The sequence below is a fragment of the Protobothrops mucrosquamatus genome, unplaced genomic scaffold (genome assembly GCF_001527695.2).
Source record: "Protobothrops mucrosquamatus isolate PMUCROS unplaced genomic scaffold, P.Mucros_1.0 scaffold_256, whole genome shotgun sequence".
In the NCBI taxonomy this organism is placed as follows: Eukaryota; Metazoa; Chordata; class Lepidosauria; order Squamata; family Viperidae; genus Protobothrops; species Protobothrops mucrosquamatus.
In genome coordinates, this window is record NW_015386332.1 from 1,155,075 (window position 1) to 1,171,679 (window position 16,605).

General features: G+C 35.8%; 2 protein-coding genes across 2 annotated transcripts in view; both read left to right on the plus strand.

Moving 5' to 3' along the window:
- The window catches only part of PNPT1 (polyribonucleotide nucleotidyltransferase 1), a 29,857-nt gene extending 24,046 nt beyond the window's left edge, over positions 1 to 5,811 (plus strand). Inside the window, exons 23-25 of the mRNA XM_015831302.2 lie at positions 1,067 to 1,145; positions 1,509 to 1,556; positions 4,589 to 5,811. Of these exons, the coding sequence (XP_015686788.1) occupies positions 1,067 to 1,145; positions 1,509 to 1,556; positions 4,589 to 4,741 (280 nt within the window). The 3' untranslated portion in view covers positions 4,742 to 5,811. The remainder of the gene's footprint in view (positions 1 to 1,066; positions 1,146 to 1,508; positions 1,557 to 4,588) is intronic.
- Positions 5,812 to 10,597: 4,786 nt separating this feature from the next.
- The window catches only part of PPP4R3B (protein phosphatase 4 regulatory subunit 3B), a 43,064-nt gene continuing 37,056 nt past the window's right edge, over positions 10,598 to 16,605 (plus strand). The window contains exons 1-2 of the mRNA XM_015831379.1: positions 10,598 to 10,947; positions 12,500 to 12,555. Coding sequence (XP_015686865.1) covers positions 10,806 to 10,947; positions 12,500 to 12,555 — 198 coding nt within the window. The 5' untranslated portion in view covers positions 10,598 to 10,805. The remainder of the gene's footprint in view (positions 10,948 to 12,499; positions 12,556 to 16,605) is intronic.

Genomic DNA, 16,605 nt, shown 5'->3' on the forward strand with positions numbered 1-16,605 from the left:
CTTGTGAACAACCTGACCCCCTCTTCCTTGTGGCAGATTGTGATTGATAAGGATTTTCCTGTTTCTCTTCCCAAAACAAGAAAACGTGATGATCTCACAAATGTATCATATATGACTTTTTCCTTTCTTTCAATGAAGAAAACTCAACTATGTAACAATTTTTCACAATAATTGAATTAAGGTAAACAAATGTATCTTCTGAAGTTGGTCAAATAGAAGCAACATAGAACTAAGGAGAAACTTCCTGACAGTTAGAACAATTAACCAGTGGAACAACCTGCCTCCAGAAGCGGTGAATGTTCCAACACTGGAAGTTTTTAAGAAGAGACTTGGCAGCCATTTGTCTGAAATGGTATAGGGTTTCCTGCCTGAGCAGGGGGTTGGACTAGATGACCTCCAAGGTCCCTATCAACTTTTATTATTATTATCATCATCATCATCATCATCATCATCATTATTATTATTATTATTATTATTTCTGCATATAGATGAATGTATGTTCCATCTCTCTTTCCCTCCCCCCCCCTTTGTATTTACAAAGTTCAGTTGAGGGAAGGATTATAAAATACTTTTAAAAGTTAAATAATATATAATGTGCTCAGTCAGATAAAATGAGGTTCTTGAATTGGACAAAATGTTGAAGGAAAGAGGGAATAAGGTCAGTGTTGTGTAACAAGGGAATAGCCCACTACCTCCTCAGGAATACATGGGATGCAGATGAAGAGCCAGTCTTTCCCCATATTAGGCCTCATGCTCTTGTGTACCTTTTCCCCCAGAGCTCCATTTATTCACCCTCCCACATTGTAGCTGGTAAAAATAGTAGCCTTTCATTGGACTTTTAGTCCTAATTTATTGTGATTGGGTATATATTTGAACAAAGGGATGGATGGATTTTATTATAGTTGTTTATTTTTCTATTGATTGTTTTCTTTACCTATGCTTTGTTATTCACTGCTTAAATTCTTAATTGAAGAGGTATATAAATACTGCAAAATAAATACAAATAATAATGAAATAAACATTCTATAGTAGTTTTTAAAAAAGATTTCTTTTTTTAAAAATGCAGAGATGCTGGGGTAATGGTAAAATTATACCCAAATATGACTCCTGTTCTACTTCACAACTCGCAGTTGGATCAAAGAAAGGTGCTTATTTTGTTTGTTTGTTCATATAACAATATTGTTCAGTAAATTACCATTTGTTGCATGTGGTTTTCCATAGGAGACTCTGGTTTATGATATGGCACTGAGTATGATTGCTATTAGAATAGTCACTTTAGATAGACTTCTAAATTTTCTCCCTATATTAAACAATATTGTTGAAACATTCTGTGTACCAGCTGATTCTCTCATTAGTTGTTAATATAGAGTAAAAAGGAATTGGAAAATTTGGGGAAAAGTTCATAAGAAAAATAAATTTTATAGAAACTATTATACGTATTGTTAGTTGTACTGAAAGCAATCTAAAACTATAAGGACAACTCTAATGAGGTGATCATTTTGTTCTAGATTAAGCATCCTAGTGCTATTGGATTACAAGTTGGTCAAGAAATCCAGGTAACTTGTTACATCTTTATTATATGTGAAAATCCTTTCAGTAATAGTGTTCAAATTACTGTCATGGCTAAAAGATGTAGGAAGCAAAGTTATATATTTTTATACAGCTAACATATTAGCATGATCAATATTGTGGTATGTGATTGCTAATGCTCGTGTGATGTTCTTGAAAGGGATAAAATGGGATTGTATGAACTAAGAAGTATCCCCATTATCAGAAAACTGGGAGGGGGGACAGGTTGGAGGTGATAATTATGTGCTTAACTATAGACATTCTCCCCCTGACTGTTACTTATGCTGTAGTTCAGAACATTGGGAAAATATATTTCAAATCATAAACTTGTTAAATTTCATGCTAGAATATTAACAAGTGAGTATGTGTGTCTACATAAAAGATATATTTTTTTGGGGGGGGGGGAATGCTGAGAAAAAGGATTTTATATGGAAGAAGTTCTCAGTTAGGAACAGCAACTAGGAGTGCCAGAATTGCGATTGTTAAGCAACATGGTTGTAAAGCATGACGCCACAAGACCACACCACTTAGCAGTGGCAATTCCAACACTTCCAGTTGTTGTTAAGCAAATCATCATGGGTTCTTAAATGAGGACATCCTGCTACCGTGTTTCCCCAAAAGTAAGACAATGTCTTACTTTCTTTTGGGCTCTGAAGTAAGCACAATGTTTTACTTTCGGGGAGGGCTTCCTTTTTGCTGGTGCCTGCACCAGTAGGCCGTGTGGTAGTTGGGCGGGGCCTGTGCATGGAGTGGAGAAAACGCAGCGGCGAGAGCGTGATGGTGGACCAGTTGCTTCCCTCCCCCTGCCAGACAGCTGCCGAACCCGCGCAGGTAAGGATGCCATGCCCGCCCCCGCCCAGATGCCCTCGCTTCCCCCAAGTGTTTTTTTACTAACCTGCCTTTCAGCTGCATTCCGTTTCTCCGTTCGCTTCTCAGCCTTCGCCGCATGTTTGTGGGACAAAAAAAAAAGTTCAATCAGACTGTCTAACTTCTTGCGAGATCTCAAGAAGTTGGAAAGTCTGATTGAACTTTTTTTTTTTTTACCGGTAATCCCACAAACACACGACGAAGGCTGAGAAGCAAACGGAGAAACGGAATGCAGCTGAAACGCAGATTAGTTTAAAAAAACGCTTAGGGGAGGCGAGAGCATCTGGATGGGGGGAGGCACAGCAACCTTACCCTGCACGGTGGCGGGAGGGTGGGGCATGTGCCCTTCCTGTGCAAAACCAGCCCCTGCAGCCCCGGGACAGCCGTGCTGGGTGGCAGTGGGCAGGGTGCCGAAGTGGCCGGCAGGCCGACCAAAGCAGCAGTTGGAGCGCTGGAGGCTCGGGGAGGAAGGGTGCTGAAGTGGGCAGTTGGGCCACTGGCAAGAGCAACACGGCTCAGCGGAAAGCGGCCTCGGAACAAGTGTGGCAGGTAAGGAAAGAAATCCTCGCTCCCCCCAGGAATTGTCTTTCCTTACCCGTGCCATTTCTCCTTCACAATCCACCGCGTGCAGGGAAACAAAGGAAGCTTTTTGGGGAGAAAAAAAGGTCAATCAATTCCAACTTTGCGGGGGGGGGAATTCGCAAGAAGTTGGAATTGATTGACCTTTCCCCCCCAAAAAAAAACTTTGTTTCCCTGCATGCGGCGGCGGCGGATCGCAAAGGAGAAATGGCACAGGGCTGGGAGTCAGATAAGGAAACATGGTAGCTTCTCCATTGACTTTGCTTGTTGAAAGCCACTAAGGAAGATTACAAATGGTGACTGCAAGGGAGGCTGAGAGAGCCAGAACTCTGAGGACAAATTGTAACTTCTACTCATTCAGCATCACCACAGCTTTGAACAGTTGCTGAACAAGGAGTCCTTAACCAAGGATCACTTATATGCTAAATTAGTATGAATTTGGCATATATAAAATCATTTTTGTTAGGGTTTTTCCTCTCATTTCTGATTCTTATCTAGTTTGATTCATTGTCAGTATTTCCACCACTTATCGTAGGCTACTTTCTTTGCTTGTTTGTATACTACCTTATACCACCTTTATTATTTTTATAAATAACTCAAGGCAATGAATATATCTTACACACCTCCTTCCCCATTTTCCCCACAACAACCCTCTGAGGTGGGCTGAGAATGACTGGCCCAAGGTTACCCAGCTGGCTTTCATGGCTAAGGCAGGACTAGAACTCAGCATCTCCTGCTTTCTAGCCTAATGCCTTAACCATTAGACAAGCTGACTTTTGCTACAAAATATTATCCCACTTTGTTAACAATTCTGTAAAGATTCATTACTTTCACCACACTTCTAATTCTTAAATAGTACCTATTTTATTAATTTCAATCCTTCCTTTTCTCCCAAAGGTGCTTTTCCAAAAGGTAACTGGACTTCCTTCTTTTTTTCCTTAAAAACATTTCACTTCTCATCTAAGAAGAACTGAAGTCACTTCTTGGATGAGAAGCAAAACATTTTCAGGGGGTGGGAAACCCACAAAAGTCCAGTTGCCTTTTGAAAAAGCACCTTTGGGACAACCAGGACCTGGATGATTGAGAATCTCCACAGACAGTCCTTCATTTTATTTTAATATTCTGTTTTTTAGATACTGTTAGCTGCTTTAAGCATTCATCAGAGTAAAAATGTGGGGTATAATAAGAAACTCTTTTAAGTGGCAATATATTGTTATCATACTCAATCTTGATAGTAAAATTAACATAATATGATCAAGACTTTGATGTATCCATTGTGCTATATTTAGGAAGATCTGGTTTCACAAATTTAATACCTCAATATGCCAGTGGGGAATCTTTGTGGATAAATGACTGTAATGTATTACTTGCACTGAAACATTAAATAATTTTTAATAGTTCTCTCATTATTTATTTATTTAAAAGATTTTAAAGACATTAGGTTAGTACTTTAAATTTAGAATTCCATATATCATTAATTCTAAAAAATAACAGTCAATTTTTCCACTAAAAAAATTAAACTACATAAATCTTGATGCATCCTGAGTTCAATCTCATTTCCTTCTATGAACAGGTGAAATACTTTGGACGTGATCCAACTGATGGAAGAATGAGGCTTTCACGAAAAGTACTTCAGAGTCCAGCTACATCTGTTGTTAAAACACTGAATGACAAAAAAAGTATAGTAATAGGAAGTGCAGTTCATGAGTCTGCCAATTCAGCGTAGCACAAGAATCCTTCTGAACTAGTAGAACTGTTCCCTTTGATAGAAACTGAGAAATTACTGGTAATATATACAGGTTTCTATATGCCCATGTACATTTTAAATTTCATAAAAATATGATTTAATACCAGCTAATTTTTCCTTGTTTTAAAGCCTTCAAAGTTCTTTTCAAAAATAAGAATTCATAACACCTTTGTACGTTGTATAAAAGCTGACAGATATTTTCAAATGAATAGAATGTTTCCAGAAGTATACAATATCACTCAAATACTGTTTAAAACCTTATTTCTAGTGCTAATAAGACATGTCACATATATAAACTGTTTCCTGATATTTGTAGAAATTTGTATTATTACATTTATGTAATATATGTTCCTAGAAAGAATTTTAATGGGAAAACAAATCACGTTGAAGAAGATGCTTCAGAACATGAAGAAATAAAAATGCAACACCTGCCAGTAACACATTTTTGAACTTTTGCTTTTCCCAGGGAAGTACGTTATCTCAAACTGAATCTTGAGAAGCAAATAAAAGCGGTTAGCAGCTTTTATTGACAATAAATACTCTTTTGTAGAATTATAGAATCTACAAATACTTTTTAAAATGGAAAATATCTTCATTCTATATAATTTATCTTTGATTCTACATGACAAGAAAAGTCATTTGATATTATGTGCCATCAAGTCATTTTCAACTGCTATCTACTACATAGATTCTCCATCACAATCTGTTCCTAACACGATCATCCTCTTCTCTTTCCTATTATTTTTCCCAACATTAGAGCCTTTTCAGAGAGCTCAGTCTTTGCATGATGTGTCTGAAGCAGGATAATTTGAGCCTTGTCATTTATGCCAAATGAGAACTCTGGGTTATCTCAACATAATCATTCAGTATAAGCAGATAAAAAACGAATGCCAAAATCTTACCAAAAAAAAATTCAATTTGTACATACGATTTTCAGTTATATGTAATATTTCATTAATGAAGGGTTGAAGGAATATAAATGTAACATGAATATACAGACCTTTTATCTTATTTTACTTTAAGCTATTAAAGATATGTAAATTTGTTGACATTCTTATGGATTTTTTATTTATTGTTTTTAATTAAAAATTGTCAAGAAAAAAACAAGTGAAAAAATACAAAGAGAAATATGAAGAATAGTTACACTTCTATATATACTTATTGAATGCAAATGTTCAAATATGTATATTTTTCTAATGTATTTATACAGGACTTTTTTAATCTATATTTTATATAAATGAGTCCCATATTTCATTATACTCGCCTATACAAAATCTACGTCTATAGGCAATCTGCTCATAAGTAGCAAGAGCAATCAGGTCTTCAATCTATTCAGTAAATGGAGCCATAATTTTATCTTTCCAATGCTGCAATATCAACTTTTTAGTCAAGGATACAGAATCCATTTACATTGTCTGATTGTCAAATTCCATGTATTAGGTATATAATTTAGAAGAATATTACACTCTAAAAATTTTAGCTTTTGTTACATAATGTAATATTTTCTCCCAAAATTAAGTACAGAAACATTTTTTTTAAAAACCCATTCCTATTACATATCCAACAAAATGCTGTTTTTGACAGTCTTTTTCTGTATGAACATAATGGAATCAAATACATTCTAAATAATATTCTTGTCTGCATTTCAAATTGATTTATTGATAACAAATATCTATAAAACGAATAGGTTTTTTAGTTTTAAAGGATTTGATAATTTCTAGTTTCTTGAGTGTCTCAGAGGCTGAGATACTTAACGGTTTTTTTAAAATATCTCTACGTTCTTTGAAAGCCTTTGTGCTAACCTTTCAAAAACAATTATATGCATCATTTGTAGAAACTTTCTACACTTTAAAACATGAAGTATAGACTGAACAAATGTTTATTTGCTGATTACATGAAGGGCTATATTTACCCTTCTCTGATCCACAGTGGGATTTATGAGTTTCTCGTAATAACAGGCTTTGCTTGGCTTATGACTGGGAATTGGTGGTGTTGCCATGATGATATTCTGGACATAATTCAAAATTTTGGTTTACTGAAGAATTTAAGTTCTGTGAAACTTAATAGCTAGAGTCTTACTCCACTGGATTATCTGACGTCAGGATCTTAAGTAATAATTTAGAACTTCTTTTGCATCTATTCCAGTTAATACTGATGGACTAAGCTTATACATATCTTGGCAACGAGATGGCAATAAAATTCCCTTTAATATTTAGAGTGACTGTCGTATTACTCAACTGCGTGAGAAATACTCCTTTTGCTGTCATCTTAAAGTATTACCTTGGTACTTGAGAACTTTCTGCCTTTTTTTAGGATTATTACCTCTCCCCGTCACCTTTTTAAAACTAAAAAATATATATAAAGCCATTTCTTTTTCATTAAAATTGCAAAGTTTTTAAATTTGTCATTTCTGTCTTTTAGCAATCATATCCATTTGTAAGTCATATTTGTGTTTGAACAATTGCAATCTTTAAATGATACAGACAAATGGATATCCTTTAGGTGTATGGGGACTGGACTTAACTGATTAGAAGGCAAAGGCTATAGTGGTTGAGGTGTGATATAAACTGATTTTTTTGTGATGGTTGTTTTTCACTTTTCGCATTAAGTCTGTTTGATGACTTACACTATAATCTTAATATGTTTCCAGCCAAACAGTGGGAAATGTTTGCTAATAGACAGCTATCATTGGTGCAATCATTGGCAGTATAATTAGATAAGACTATGGGGGATGCCAGCTACCAGTTTTTGGTGCTCTTGAAAATCAGGATTTTTAGGGCTCTGGAAGAATCATAAATATGTACTGTACTTTATGAATATTTTCAGCAGTTGTAGATGTTCACAGTTGAACAAGCATTTCTTTTATAAGTAATGCAAGATTTCCTTCTTGCAGCTGGTTCTTGCAGCCTTGAATAGTAATGTTTGTATTTTTTAATATGCAAATATATCAAGAGTGACTGTAACCTCAGTGGATTACTTACACATTTTTAAGTGCAAATCACAATATTAGCTTTAGCCTACAAAGCCTTATGTGGCTTGATTCCTAGATGCCTTTTCTGAGTAGCACAGCATCTCCTTAAGTAAAGTCTTATCAGCATTTCCCCATTAGCAAGAATTCTTCTTTTTTCTTCCTCTGTTATTTCAGCAAAATTCCTACCCATGTTACAATGGTGTTTCAGGTATTATGTACAATTAGGATTACTGAAACTTTATATTTTAAAGCTTAACATTAACAAAGAGCCCCTCCTTGAAGGGAGATGGGCGGTTTAGAAATATGAAATATAATTTAAGGTTTGATATTGTATGTTACTATTTTATATTACACCTATTTATACATGTGTAAAAATTAAATTGCAGCTATTACTATTTTAATTATTGACCAAATTTCTTAATTTAAAATTTTGTACTAAGCACCATAGGAAACAAAGGGTTGAGGTTAATTCCTGAAATGAGTATATAATTAAATCTAAGTGGCCCAATTTTATATTGGTTGCCTTGGGGAAAAATATTGCTATATTGTCTTCTCTTGTACAATGACCCCAAATGTCTGCTTTTCTGATATTCCAGGACCTGGATTAAATATTTTTCCTTTTCCTTAATAGTTTTAATTCAGTGAAAATTGTTAGTTTCAGTCAATATAACTGCATTTATTTAATACTAGTGACCATTTTAGCCATTTGCAAGCAGATCTCAAAAGGAAACTACAAAGAACAGCTGGACAAAAACAATTAAACCAATTAAAAACATTTAAATCATTGCCTAAAAGTCCTACCACAGACTGTTTGGCAAAAGTTTTTTTTATGTGAATCCCACTATTTTACAGTTATCTTGGAAATATGATTACACGCTATCAGGTCACTGTTGACTCTTACCAACCACACAGATTTTTTCCCATGATGATGTGTCCTTAACCTGATCCTTCAGTAGTTCCAATAATGCACCCAAAACTGCTGTAACTGAGTCCATCCAGAGCAACATGAAAGTTCACATCTGGCAGATAAAATCGTTCATATTCGCTTCATATTGGACTCCAGCTTTAAAGCACTTTGTGGAGGTCATGGGGGCCACATTTTGCAAGGTGATCTGGGAAGAGTTTGAGCCCTGGAACCTGAGGGAAGTGGACAAGACCCTCCCAGCTGTTAGTTCAGTCACCTAATCCATGCCCTTCCTGTCTTATTAAAACTGGAAAGAGATGCAGGATTGGTCTGGGTGCTAGTTAATTCCTCCTTGAAAGAAGGAATGGTAGTGCACCCCCTCCTAAGAAGACATTGCTTTACCCAACCAAGTTGGATAGTTTTTGCCCAGTTTCCAATCTTCCCTTCTCAGGGAAGGTTGTGCAGACAGTGGATGCGTCACAGTTGCAGAGAACCTTGGGTGAAGATTATCTAGATTCCTTTCAGTCAGGGTTCAGGTCATGGTTTGGGATTGAGAAGGCATTGATCAAACTCATGGATGACCTCTGACTGGAGAGGATGAAGGTAGTGCATCCATTCTGGCTCTTCTTGACCTTTCAGCAGCATTTTTTTAATGCCTTGGTAAGACCACACTTGGAATATTACATCCAGTTTTGGCTGCCACAATATAAAAAAGATGTTGAGACTCTAGAAATAGAAGATCAACGAAGATGATTAGGGGACTGGAGGCTAAAACCTGAAGAACAGTTGCAGGAATTGGGTATGTCTAGTTTAATGAAAAGGATTAGGGATGACATGATAGTGTTCCAATATCTAAGGACCTGTCGCAAAGAACGGGGGGTGGGGGGTCAACTTATTCTCCAAAGCACCTGAAGGCAGGACAAGAAGCAATGGATGAAATCTAATCAAAGAGAACCAACCAAGAACTAAGGAGAAATTTCCTGACAGTGGAACAACTTGCCTCCAGAAGTTGTGGGTGCTCTAATACTAGTGGTTTTAAGAAGAGATTGGATTGTCTGAAACGTTATAGGATTTCCTGCTTGAGCAGATCTCCAAAGTCCTTCCCAACTCTGTTATTCTGTTATTTGATACCGTTGTCATGGCACCCTTCTAGGCCTGTTTCTTATTGCTTGCTCTTAATTTTATGCATCATGGCTTTAACATACAGCTGTATTAAACCATGCAGAATTGAAAAAAACTGTAGGGCATTAAGACCATCATTTATGAATTAATAGAAGCTAAAATCCTTAGCAAGTCAGCTTGCATCTGAAGGTGGCTCCATCTCCAAAAATTGAAGCTATCATCTTTAGACCGCCCTATTTAGTTTGTGCTGTGCTACAGATGTATCAAGTAGCGTGTTTTCTAAAGGCATTTGAAAGGAAAAGTTAGGCACTTAAGTCTTGGGATAAAATAGCTCTAGAATCTTTTTGATGAAAAAAATACAGTATTACAGGTGATGAGCGCGCGGGAGGGGTGGGGTGATTTTCTCTCTGCATTCTTAAGAGTATAGTATCGTCCCAACTCGTCTTCTTCAGCGCCTTTGCAACGAGGAGAATGGGTCTTTCCTCTCAAACGCTACAACGCCAGTAGCAAAGAAACTCAGACTAATTCAATAAAATAAAGGAGAGAACTGCTGGGAATCTTGGAGGCGGTCCTTCAGAGACGCCTGTGTTAGAGGCGACAATCATTCCAAGAAACTACAGGTACTATTACTGCAGAAAAAAGCCAGGGCAACACAGCTTTTCCGCGTCCAGCAGGAAAGTATGCAACACGCAGGCGCAACGTATTCTCAACCCCTTCCTCCTTCGCAAACTGACAGCCTTTTCTTTTCCTTCCCTTCCCGGCCGCCATAGCCCCTGCTAGTGGAGCCCGTGCAGGCCTTCCGTCCCTCTCCCTCCCCCGGCTGGGAGAGGAAGAGAAAGGCAGGGACGGGACAGGAGTCGGATTACAAGATGGCGGCTATGCCGCGGTGTTAGTGGCTGCTGCTGCTAGTTGGTACTGCTGAGCCAGAGGAGCGGCGGCTCCGACCTGAACGTCATGAAAAGCGGCGAGTTAAAGGCCTCCTGAGTGACGCTCTCAGCCCCCGGCCGGTCCTTTCCCTTGCCTCGCGATCGGGCCGGGGCCCCACCATGTCGGATACCCGGCGGCGGGTGAAGGTCTACACGCTCAACGAAGAGCGGCAATGGGACGACAGAGGCACCGGGCACGTCTCGTCCACATACGTGGAGCGGCTCAAAGGGATGTCTCTGCTCGTTCGAGCCGAGTCGGACGGTGAGAAAGGGGAAGGATAATGGCAGGCAGGGGATGGAGGCAGCTGCTAATCTCTCTGGGACAATAGAGCCTAGCCAGAGGAATGGGAAACAACCCATGGGAGAGTTCCGCCACCGCCACCTCACACACCCTGGGCTGAGGCCACGGATTCCTTCCCGCATATATAGTCTCTCTTTTATATTTAGACAAACCGTAGGGTCAGGTTATTGGACCCCCTCACCATAAATGTTATAGGCTTCCACCCCTAAATCTTAAGCACCTTCTTGATAGTCCCCTAAATTCATGCATGTTATAGTTAGGGAACCGTACTGACCGCTTTAAGGGATTCATTTGTTCCATTTGGTTATAAAAGTTATTAGTAACTCCCCTGTCAGTGTTAATTGGGCGACTTTGGGAAAAAGATATTAAATGTATTATGAGGAGTGGGAAACATTAACTTTTAGAAAACTTTCATAACTTTCGTGACGGTAAACTCTGGTAATTGTTACTTATTGAAAATGAACTGGCTAATGATTTTTTTAAAGGCCTTTCATAGTACTGATTTATACTTTCAAATACTATCAGCTTTTCACTCTGGGTTGGTTTTCTCTGAAGCTGCCTCAGTGAAAAGACGTTTTCAATAGCGCTCCAGTTTTCATATTTTCTTTCAGTTTTGTAGTATTCTTAAGGGATTTGCTTATTTTCCATTATCTTACATCTAAACTTTATTTTCAGAAATTTAGTGTGAAGCAACATTTATTGAATTTACATATTAACATAATTATTTTAATTGTTACCTTTTAGAAACTATCATTTTCTTCTTGAAAAAAAGTGTACTTTGTGTTACTATATTTTCTATTGTTTAGAATGTTGGGTGCTTAAAATTCTTAAATTTTAAACTTTTACCCAAATTATTGTCTTATTGGTTTTCAGTGTGACTGAATTAAGGACATACCATAATATTTCAGTGGAAGTAACCTAAAACTATACTTGGAGAAAGCAAAATATTCAAAATTGTCTCTAGTAATTAATTTGGCAGTACTTGGTGAAAAGAAGAAAAATAAACATTTGTATCAAATTTTATGTTCCGATGGAAGGCCTTTTTTCTATTTTAGTATTTTTATGGTAAAGCCATGATAGGTTGTTTTCAAAATTAGAAAAGCTGTTTTTAGAAGAAGAAAATGTATTGATGTTGTTAATGAACAGGTGCTAATGTACTAAATAAATCTTGTGAACTTGAAAGTGATTGCTTGAGAGCTGTTGCCATGAAACATGATTGCTTAGACATACTATATAATAAATTCAGGATTACATAATTTAGCTTTGTAAATATGTAATAGTGTATGTTAGCTACCAAAGGAAAATAAGACTATAATATTTTTTCATAAATGAATTGTGCCTAGCTTGAGTAAGGCATACTGAAATTTTATCTTAAAATTCCCAGATTTGGTCACTGGGTTTGCATAAAAGTTTTGGAATAAAGTACTGTCCTTAAAGTGGATAATTAGTACTTAAGTTGCCTGACTTTTATTTACTTATTTAAGTACTTAGTGGAATTTTTTCATCATTTCAGGTTCCCTCTTGTTGGAATCGAAGATAAATCCAAACACTGCGTATCAAAAACAACAGGCATGTATTTTTTCTTCTGTATTTCAACTACGGTATATTACTATTATTGAAAATACTATTTTTTTAAAAAATCTGGCAATTGTGTTAACCATTGGAGTAATGTGCAGAATGGTCAACTAGAGTTTTGTTNATATATTCTTAGTTGTCCACATGATACAAGGCAAGTCAAGGGCTATGTGTATATTAAATATTGGAGATTAATATATGAAAATACTATCTTTTACATTCACATTTTGAGAGCTAGAAGCACACTTCTGTAGCAGTGTTTGCCCTCTGAAACAAAGCTCCCCCTGCCCCTGAGTTTCAGATAGCCCCCACTGCTGTTTAGAAGAGCCATGAACACCTGGCTCTTCACCCAGGTCTTTGGTGAGAGAGAGTGAAACCGCTTGCTCATTCAGACTTGCCATCTTTTTATTTTTATGCTTTATTGATTTTATTATAATTTCTTGTTTGTTGTGAGCCATACAGAGTTGTATGTTGGGCAGTACAGTGGTTTAATAACCTTTGCTGAATGATCTGCCATTAGTTTTCTGTTTTCTGTCCAGCTTTAATACTATTTGATGTTTTTTATGAATACATTAATTATTATTTATTTTGTAATTTCTTAGTTTATATTATATTACTCCATGTTGAATGCAGATATTTATTGCAGCCCATGAAAGTTTACTGCCAAGTATCTAGTAGATTACAATATGAGGTGATGACTTGCATACATCTTGGTAGATTGCAGTTTGTGCAAATTTCAAATTATTGCTATTTTATTCTAGTCATTAATGATGCCCTTTCCATTGCAATAGATTTCTAACAGATGCCATAAAATGGTAGAGTCTCCAAGTCAAATTCATTCTGTGAAGACTTCCATGAGCACATCTGGATAGTTTTCTTCACAGAATTACAGAAGTAGTTTGCTGTTACCATGTTCCAGCATGTTTTGTTGACTTCCCAGTCTAACCTACAGTCCCTTTACTAGAGATCTCCCATCAAAGTACAAAACCAGACAAATCAGTCACTGCTTTACTATTTTTACTTTTATGCTAATTCAGCTAGAATGTTTTGGCTGAGTTCATACAGCCCATAAACCATGGTTGAAATTATGACTCAAGTGAATAAATTACAGTGCCTCTTTATGCATTAGTTAGGCCATGAATCTTGGTTTATAAATTATAACTGGGTTCATAGATGATGATAAACTATAAACCAGCAAACCATATTGTTGCTTGGAACAATGTGTGAACCCAGCCATTAAAGATATTAAATATTTTAATAGATGTCTCAAGTATTATCAGAGGATACATTTACTACATCAGCTCCTCAGTTAAGAGATAAACTAGGATTAGTATCTGGAAAAGATCTTTATGATCTAAAAGAAAAATAGCGTATAGTGAATATCCAGATATATGCAAATCAGAAAATTATGTATCCAAGAATTTATAAACTGTATCTACAAGGGCAATTCAGAAATAAACCTCCGTTTGATTATCAATGATAACATACAGAACTTTTATTATACACATTAGAAAATTACAACATTACATTATTTTTTGACATAATCACCATTCAAATTGAGGCACTTGTCATAACATCCTACAAGGTTTGAAATTCCCTGGTAGTAGTCACTCGATGCCAAATCTGGGTTATGGGGGGGGGATTGATTAAAAACATTACAAAGGAATGCTTCAAAAGTTCTTGAGTGCGTCTAGCAGTGTGCAGGCATGCATTATCGTGAACCAACACCATACTGGAAGTCAGCATGCCCCGACGCTTGCTATGGATGGCTCATCTGAGTTTTCATAAGGTTTCACAGACTTCTGAATTGATGGTCGAACCACACACCATGAACTTCACTAGCAGTACTCCTTTGGTATCTTCACATTTGGCTGGATTTTTTATGGTACCACTTCTGGTGTGTTGGTTCACAATAATACTCGCCCACATATCGCTAGATGGACTTTTGAAGCAGTTCCATTGGATGTTTTTGATAATCACCACCCCCATAGCCCAGTTTTGGCGACTACTACTAAGGAATTTCAAACCTTGTAAGATGTTATGACAAGAGCCTCAATTTGAATGGCAATGATGTTGAAAAGTAATATAATGTTGTAGTTTTCTAATGTGTATAACAAAAGTTCTGTATCTGCGAGTGTCTGTCATTGATAACCAAATGGAGGTTTATTTCTGAATTGCTCTTATAGTAGCAAAATTTTGCTATATGTTATGTAAGATATTTTTGGTTTTGTAATTTCTAATTTCTGTCATGCTCAAATGAGATCAAAGATAGAGCCCAACAAATAAAAGCTAGTTTTATTCTTAGGGCAGGTGTAACTTTTACATAATGATATTCCTAGAAAGTTAAGGGAATGTTTGTAATACTGTGTGAGTTTTTTTTGTTTTTTGTTTTGCAGTATATTGGAAAAATATTATATGTTTTTGACTCAGTTAATCAAACATTTATAGTTAAATAGTTATTACATTTTAGGTATATAACAGTTGAATTAAAATGATTGCCAAATGAATTTTGAATTTTTGTCATTGAATATTATTTATATTCTCTGTTGCTCTTTAAAAACACATCTTAATTTTAAAATGTTCTCTGAAGTAGTAAAAGCAGTACAGTTACTTGAAAATAACTAATATTGTTAGTGATGCTTTTATTTGGATAAAATAAATAAAGATATCTAATTTGTTAAATACTTATTAAGATATGAGGATAGGGTTGCTTCAATTTTAATTATCCTAAACTTTTCATAATTTATTAAATTTATAACAATTATTATTTATTACATTTATATGCCACCCATCTCATCAGAGATGACTCTCCTTTCGCTTCTTTCTGTTCATAATTATATGGTTTGAATTTATTGTTGATAATTTCATTTTTGTATTCCAATAGACACAATTTTGCTCGGATTTTGTCTCGGTAAATCCTTCTTGGAATACTGATGACCTTGTTCTTATGTCATCAATGATAGTATCAAGCCACCTTCTTTTCTGTCAGCCTCTTTTTCAATTGCCTTTGATTTTCAGAGCCTTCTTTAGTGACTTTTACTTCAACATTATATGTTCAAAATATCTAAACTTTAACTTCATTATTAGTGTTCCCACCAAGCAATCTGATTTTATATAGTTTATCTAATTCTGAATTATTTGCTATTTGTTTTTCCTCAGCTACCAGGTACTTTTAAGAGTTTTCCTTAGCACCACAGTTGAAATACATCATTTTTTTGTTCAACCTTTCTGATAGACCAGGTTTTAACCAATATGTTACAATAAATAAGTAGATTTTTTTCTTTTCCTGACCATAGGCTCTATTCCTGTGAATCTTTGAGCCTAGAATGTAGCATTTCATTTTAAAGAATTCAGGATTGTGGAATTTTTAAATGTCAGCAAGATTCTCTTGTGAACTCTTTTACTAGAAAACCATGAATATAGCATTGCAAATGCCAGACTAGAAGAAATAGCAATTGAAATTAAAATTACTGGGAGAAATATGAACAACCTCATATATGCTGATAATGCTATTTTATGGCTATTAGGAAAGACTTAAAAGAATCTGTTGAAAGTGAAAAGCAGTTCAAAAATAATGCAGTTTAGTATTAAAAACCAGGGATCATGTGAAAAGGTTATACCAACCAATGCATATAACTTAGAGAAATTGATGTAGAACAGACTTTTACCTTTCTGCATGTAAGTTAAATAACAAGGTGACAATATACATCTTGGCATGCTGTTTTTCCAATATTCTGTTCTGACTTGATCTTTATGAATTCTTCCATAGGCTGCATAAAATTTCCAGTGTTTTTGTTGCCTTTTGCTTTCCATCTTTCTTCAGTTATTTTCATTATGTCTAAAGTGCATTTTGAGATACTTTTATTTGTTTCATCTTTAAAGTTATCACTAATTTAACTCAAATTCTCTGCATAATCACATAAAATATTATTGATGTATCTTTTGGGTTTGATTCTTTTAAGTTTTATTTTAGGTTAAATTATAATCTTGCAAGAAGTAATTTGGGATATGAGCTTCAGTGAGATTAGGTCTTGTTTTTGCTGA